Source organism: Hypomesus nipponensis, chromosome 4 (genome assembly GCF_054491055.1).
Source record: "Hypomesus nipponensis isolate SF chromosome 4, ASM5449105v1, whole genome shotgun sequence".
NCBI lineage: Eukaryota > Metazoa > Chordata > Actinopteri > Osmeriformes > Osmeridae > Hypomesus > Hypomesus nipponensis.
Window position 1 is genome coordinate 6723124 of NC_140364.1, and position 7233 is coordinate 6730356.

Genomic DNA, 7233 nt, shown 5'->3' on the forward strand with positions numbered 1-7233 from the left:
TGACCAGCTGTTTGTCTCTAAGCAACCTGTTAATCGGACAGCCTTGTGAGGACAGCTAAGAAAACTGCATTACTGAGATCCACAGTTCTTTGAAATAGCAGAGGTATGTGGGACTTTTCTGGGATAGTAAAAAAAAACTACAAACAAAGCACAAGCATCACAAGTTGCTTCACCAAGATACCACATTGAGATACCCATGTCAATACAGTTGAGTTATCTTGAGTGAGTTGTCTTGCCATAATGCATCCATTGTGCTCATACACTTGTGTCTATACACCTGCAGAGACATCAGCCTCTGTCCTATACCAACTACCAGTATCTAGAATAAACATCAGTTCATGGAATAAGACAAGACAAAGACTGCACACACCAGGGATAGATAACAAGTGAAATTACACTAGACACAGACCATCTAGGTCTACCATAGAGTATACAAAACAATACTGTACTTTCCCTCCAGACTGGAGACTGTGTACACTATGTGTCTGTATATGCACAAATGGGACTAAAAAGGGGAAAGTCCATACTTGTTCCTGCTTTATTCATCTCATCCAAAATCTGAAGTCAGATATTAGACTTTCCAGTCATTAGAATTATTATTATTAAATTGCAATCAGAAATGAGATGATTTGTTGATAAAAATCTTAAAAAGGTAAAAGAAAAAACTAAACAGAACAAGCATGTTAGTTGATGTATATTTATTTCAAAACAATAATGAAGTAACTCACAACAATAAATATATATATATATACACACAAATAAGTTAAATAAATAAATTAAAATGATACCATCTCTATAGTTTCTTTTCAGAGCAACTGAATGTAACGGTAAACTTTTTCTTTTCTTCTTGGAGTGTCTTTGACTGGTAAACATTCATATACGGAGGACACATTACAGCATTTTGATAAACCTAAATCCCCCAAATAAATACAGCACTGGAATATTGAACATGAGTAAGACTTCAACAGTTCACTGACAGAGGCCACATATTGGTCAAAGATTGAGGGATCTCAATCCCAACTTGGAAATAAACAAATTCCTTTGGAGGTTTGTAACATTGTCATGATTTCCCAATGGGTAGTTACTAAGGCATTAAAAGGACATTTTGTTGAGAGAAAAAAACAATTACTGCATTTTTGGCAGGGCTCATGCTATTGAAACCTGCTGGCTTATCTACAATCAAAACATTAAACAGTAGCTACGCAATAAATACTTCCGCCATCACAATAGACCTGCTTTTCTTTTGTGTCAGTAAGATTGTGTGTGTTTGTATTTGTGTGCGTGTGTGTGTATGTGTGTGGTCCACATATATTAATGGATAAAGCCTAGCTGAAATGAGTATTACAAATAAGATCTACTAGGATCTGTCCTTCATTATATTTAAGTGATGCATGGACCAGCTTAAACGTAGTGACATCTGATTTTAGTTTCAAGTATATTTTTTGCAGAGGACAAATAAACTTAAGCTCTGATACAGAGAAAAAAAAGGATCGCATATTGATAAATGTATCATTCTGTACATGATGATTCAGAGTAGGCTAGGTGATGAGCTCCACACCCAGAACACTCTTCTGTATGTGGGACTAAAAGTCCTTCCTAAATAGTCCAGCAGAGTCTCAGAGAACTGGTTGGGGTCCACTGTTTGGGGCTCTTAACAAGCCATGCACACGTTTAGTTAGAATAGTCATCACTCTCCCAGTCTAGAGCGCAAAATCCAAAGGCACTTGCAAGGATTAGATCCTTATGCCCTTCTCCGCCTTGGTCCAGATGTCCAGTCTGTACCAGACCAGACCAGGAAGCAGGCTGGCAGGTAAGCAGAACCAGGCCAGACCAGACCAGACCAGACCAGACCAGACCAGACCAGACCAGACCACATGAACAGTCTGTCATTTTGTTCCATGCTCGCCTCTGTCCAGCTCCTCCTCTACTTGATCTGGTGTCTGTTGGCTCTGAAGGATTTCTTCCTTGAGGAAGCTGGCAGACGTGCAGCAGCCATATTGGCTTTGACCACATTTCTGTTACGACAAAAATAATAAAAATGTTAGGAATATAAGAGCTGTCTTTAACAATATTTACAGTTTCATTTTTAGCCATTGTACCATTTTCAAATTTTGTGCTGTGTTACCTGAGGGAGGTCAGAAAGGTTTTGTAGCTAACGTCTGAGCGGACATCCATTTCTTCTAAAGGGCTGACCTTCACAATGCTGGAATTCTCAGAGCTGTGGATTAAAATGACAACCGTGTTAAAATTAGGCCAACAAAGAAACCCTCTTGGCAACCCTCCAGGTGTCTTTTGTATATATATAAATAATTTGGCAGACAACATTTTTATGGTTTACGACAGATTTCAACTCAATATGCTTTCACAAACCCCCCTGGTAGGGAACCTGTCCCTGGATAAGACATCGAGACACCAACTAATCCTCAACCTCGGTTTCATAACCGCAATAATGTACTGCTGTTACAAACCTCCCCTACGGTGAGGGTGAAAAAGAAACTATCCAAAAATAGAGACATGACTAATAGACCTGCAGCGGCGTGTAGGTACTTCCCTTCCACTCCTACAGTACCATCATAGCCACATCATAGCCACCAGCCCTACTCCCTCTCTCCCTGACTCTCACCATGACCTGTCTGCTTACAAACCACCCCTATGCTGCTTACACATGAATTAACCACCGGAATTATCCTTGAGATAAGTCTCTCAGTTGATACAATCTGGAATGCCGAAATGTAGACGTGAGGGGAAGGAAGTGCCTTGGATCTTGGGAGACGCGTGGGGATGGGGATGGGCTCACCTGTCGTGGCAGAACCCTGAGCAGGTCTTGTCGTCAGGGTGGGCGCACTCACAGCGAGCGGCGGAGCGGCGGCGCCGAGACAGGGGGCTTCCCAAACCATAGGGGGCGATCTTACTGTGGGGGAGAAGGTTGATGAGTCAGTGGGTGCATGTGTGTGTGTCTCTGTGTGTGCATGTGTGTGTGTCTCTGTGTGTGCATGTGTGTGATTCTGTGTGTATATGCACACAGCAGCTGTCAGTCAAACTCACCTGGGAGTATTGACCCAGATTATATCCAGATGACAGAAGTAGACACATTCTGTGTCCATCCAGTTGCTGCAGGAGCAGCGCTTGGTTCTGCGTGGGGCAGACTTGGCCGGAGTCTCAGACTGACCCGATAAAGGCAGCCCAATACCTAGATAGACACAAGATCATATGGGGTTAGCACTAGACAACCGCAAAGGTGCTTTAAACTGATACTGTTTCACATTAACACTGTGGCTGATTTGCCATTCAACACAATTGCCCTGGATTTATGTGATAGCTTTTCTATTCTCCTATCTTTTCTTTTTCTATCTATTTTGAAACTTCATCCAGGTGTTATAAATTCGGGTCAGTATCTTATTTTCCTTCTCTGCCTGGTTTCATAGGCGTGGCTGAACCTGCACCGTCTAACAGTGAAACCAGTCTCTGGACAACCAGCAATAACACACAGGCTGCTTAGACATGATGCTGTAGTGCAAACTGCTACTCCAGCTTTCAACATCAGGGGTCTTTATAATGTTATCTCAGATCAAAATGTCTACTGAAAAAGCTATTTTATTGTTTATTATTTATATTATTTTTTTGTTTGATATTTTGTAACAATGCATCCGTGCCACTTATGTTTCGTTAGTGATAATAGTAAGTAAAATTTTTTTAAGTCAATGCAATCCTACAATGCAAATCATGCAAGTTTTATGTTGAGGAAAACGTATTCAGTACTTGCAAACTTTACCAGTCTTTCATAGAGACCTATAAATAACATCTAAAAAGTGACTAAGAGAATAAAAATGAAGTAGCCAGCTTACCCTCTTGTAGGACCACACAGAGTGTGAGAGTGAAAGTCAGCATTCTGAACAGAGAAAGAGCCATGATCAGTCTCCTTGTATAATGACAGACTAATATCCAAGAGCAGGTTTTTCACACACTCAGAGGGTGCAGTAGAATCTGTACAGTCCGGATTGGCGGGTATAGTCGGACAGAGAGGCAACAGGTGCTTTGTGCTGAGCAGTCTGCCTGGCCCTGCTCTTATACGATCATGTCCCTGACCCCGCCTACTACCTAGTAGGAGGAAAGCCCTGTTGTTACACAACACAGCGTTCCAGCTGCCTCTCTATACATTCCAAGACTCTCCTCTGGCGCGACCTCCACCAGGAAGGAGGAAGTTGAGTGTCAGACAACGATAGAGAGAGGGAAAACTCCATTGAATGTGTTGTTTTGGCCTTCAAAGGGCAGGTCATTGTCAGCCAGAGACAGGAAGTCCAGTGAAGCCATGGAATGTCTATGGGTTTTTCCGAGACGCATGGCAGAGAGGGGAACCTGGAGGTGGGCTAGACCCCTGTTCCATCAGGAAGGGCAGGGAAGATAGTGGCTGATGGGCTCTTGTTTTGCATGTGCCACAAGGCTGATATGGAGTTGAGGGCATGCCGCCAGGCCCCGCGTCCAGCTCCTCTACGGAAACTGATGTCACGGCAGACACTTCCGGGATGAGCCTGCTGCCACACACAAGCCCACGCTATCTAAGCATCCTCCCTGCAGAACGGCATGCGCCCTGACCTTCTTTAGAGATATACAGTAGGGTGACAGACCTTTACAGCCCCACTGCCCTCAAACACCCACACACACTATGTATCTGTTTGCATTTCTTTGACTGTACCAATGTTTTTTTACTGAATGCCGTGTGATCAAATTGAGTAACTGGAAATCTTGATAAGAAGAAGGGAGCTGCACTCCTCCACAGTCATTGTAGATAGACAAATACAAGCCAGTTATACAATCTATTCATTGAGCAAGTGTTTTTTCTAAAACGACGTACTGGGTGGAGATTTGAACCTGCAACCTCTTGATCTGCAGTCAAATGCCATCTACCACAGAGATAATACCACAACTTGGTACCCTGGTACCCTAACTACCGGTGGACAGACTTGAAAACATGATTCAATGGCAAACTGTGGCCACCGGAACCCACTATGCATTTGATAAGTGGTTATCACATAAGGTAACAGAGGTGAAAGCTTGCTTGAAGGAGTTTAGTTGGCGACTATGAATTGGAACATGATCTCCATATTTGCGTGTTCACAAAAAAACAAACCCATAACAAAGATTTTAGGTACAAAGATACTTCCCCTGAATGGCACACAGGTGTGCACTCTCGCTGCTGTTCTAGAAAACATGAGCCTCAGCAAAAATCCAATGAACAGATAACTAATACGACTGCACCCACAATCAATCCATAGTCCCTTTGTGTCCCTAATGCAACTGCTAGGAGAAATTCTCTCGCTATTCTCACACGCTGGGGCGCTCTGCAGAACTGGTGACCGCAGCAGTTTTAGTTAACCATTGTACTTTGTCATACAGTATACCAGTGTTTGAAGGTCTTAGGAAACACACTGAGGAATCCTCTGCAGCCTTTAAGAGCTTGCTGTGATCTCAAACAAAGGGATATCACTGGGACAAGGCTTTGGGGACACCTAGGCATGGACAAACAACAGTTTTCAATGACTGGGTAAGAAACAATTTGGGACATGAAGTGTTTGCGAGGGGGTAGACTGAGCGGTAACTGAGGAAATGCCAAAGTAATGTCATAATCTACAAAACAATGGCATTTCAGAAACTATTTGTCCCAATGGGGGAAAATATCTAGAACAAATATTTGCCTGATGGCAGGGTGGCGAGAGAGGGAAGCCCCCCTTATCCCCCCCCTCCCCTGCTCCCCCTCCCACTTTCTAGACAGCCAGTGACTCTGCAGTCACAGTGTGTGTGCCCTTATCCCATTTTCACTTCCGGAGGAATGCGAAACGATGCCAAACACCAACAGACGAGTCACTTGTTCATCCTCTGGATTTCATGGAATTCATTAAGGTCTTTGAAATCATAAACCAATGATCTAACCACACTCACATACTGTGAGTAAAAGGGTGTTTAATGATCTACCAAACTGACCAGGATCTTGTCCTAAATTAGATTGGAATGTCGAGGTCATGGTAGATGACTTGCGTGTTGTCATTTGTGAGAGCTTTCCCTCGGCGAGATCCGGTTAAATATATCATGGATACTAGTGTGAGATGGAATGAAAAAACTCAAAACATATCTTTGGGATTAGGAAAGAGCCTGGGTAGTGAAGAAAGCAGCTGTATTGTAAGAATTTGCAGCTGTACGAATTTGCACACCCCTTATCCTCTTCCTTATAATTCCAAAAGTGTGAGGGTGAGGGTTCTATATAGTGTAAACAAACATAAACATGCACAAAGAGCATTATGTTTGTATTTATCAGTATCTCTATTGTGAATAAATTTACATTTAGCCATTTAGCAGACGCTCTTATCCAGAGTGACTTACAGTAAGTACAGGGACATTCCCCCCGAGGCAAGTAGGGTGAAGTGCCTTGACCAAGGACACAACGTCATTTAGCATGGCCGGGAACCGAACCGGCAACCTTCTGATTCATAGCCTGATTCCGTTCAGCCATCTGACTCCCTACATACAGGTGTATCAATGAATCAAAGAACTAGTAGTTGATACACTGGCGTTGCCATGGTGACAGAGGCACAATCGGACAGTAGGAGTCACTTACTCATGCATCATAAATATTCAGTATCTTATCATGCCAGCACCACAATAAACAGAGGAGAATGTGTACCTCTATTGTTGTGCACTATCGTGATCGGGTATAATCACAGCACTGTTAACCTATATTTCTCTTTATAAGTAATCGATTAAAAAAAATGCACTAGAATGTGAATACTGGTGATATGAGAATATTAGATGTAGATTGAAAATTGATTTCATTTGCCAGATGTGATCGAGTGTTAAACCAACTAAACTATCTTTGCGTCAAAATGATATTATATTGTAATGTCAGTCAGATTTCCAATGTACCTTTTTTTGTAACACTTTAATAGGTCTATGGACTATGGTCTTTGTCCTGTTTGTCTTTGACAAAGTGGGCCGAGAGGACGTTTAGCCAATGATGTCACACTTTTCACCAAGCTGCAGTGTCAAGCCCCAGGCAAGGAGGCTACATGCTGACACCTAGTGGCTGCTGCAGGCAGGTTCCTCCATGTGGAGACAAAGGAAGGCCTGGACCACCCTAGCATCTCTCCAGCTAAACACCAGCAGGACACACGTGCCAACAGAAGTGAAATCATTACTCCATCAAGCACCTCACATGTATCAAATTACCTCCGTATGACACTA

The 7233-nt window shown here is 42.8% G+C and overlaps 1 protein-coding gene across 1 annotated transcript; it reads right to left on the bottom strand.

Moving 5' to 3' along the window:
* Window positions 1–729: 729 nt before the first annotated feature.
* On the bottom strand, window positions 730–4014 carry edn2 (endothelin 2). Its single transcript, XM_084695860.1, has 5 exons — window positions 3846–4014; window positions 3046–3190; window positions 2798–2911; window positions 2126–2218; window positions 730–2015 (listed from the first exon to the last, which is right to left on the bottom strand). The coding sequence occupies exons 1-5, from the start codon at window positions 3907–3909 to the stop codon at window positions 1925–1927; spliced, it is 507 nt and encodes a 168-aa protein (XP_084551986.1). The 5' UTR covers window positions 3910–4014; the 3' UTR covers window positions 730–1924.
* Window positions 4015–7233: the final 3219 nt, after the last annotated feature.

Coding starts and splice junctions, on each gene's coding strand:
- edn2 (XM_084695860.1), bottom strand. CDS start 3,909: ATGGCTCTTTCTCTGTTCAGAATGCTGACTTTCACTCTCACACTCTGT. Junction 2,219..2,797: donor TCAGGGTTCTGCCACGACAG/GTGAGCCCATCC, acceptor TTTAATCCACAG/CTCTGAGAATTCCAGCATTG. Junction 2,016..2,125: donor ACCTTTCTGACCTCCCTCAG/GTAACACAGCAC, acceptor TTGTCGTAACAG/AAATGTGGTCAAAGCCAATA.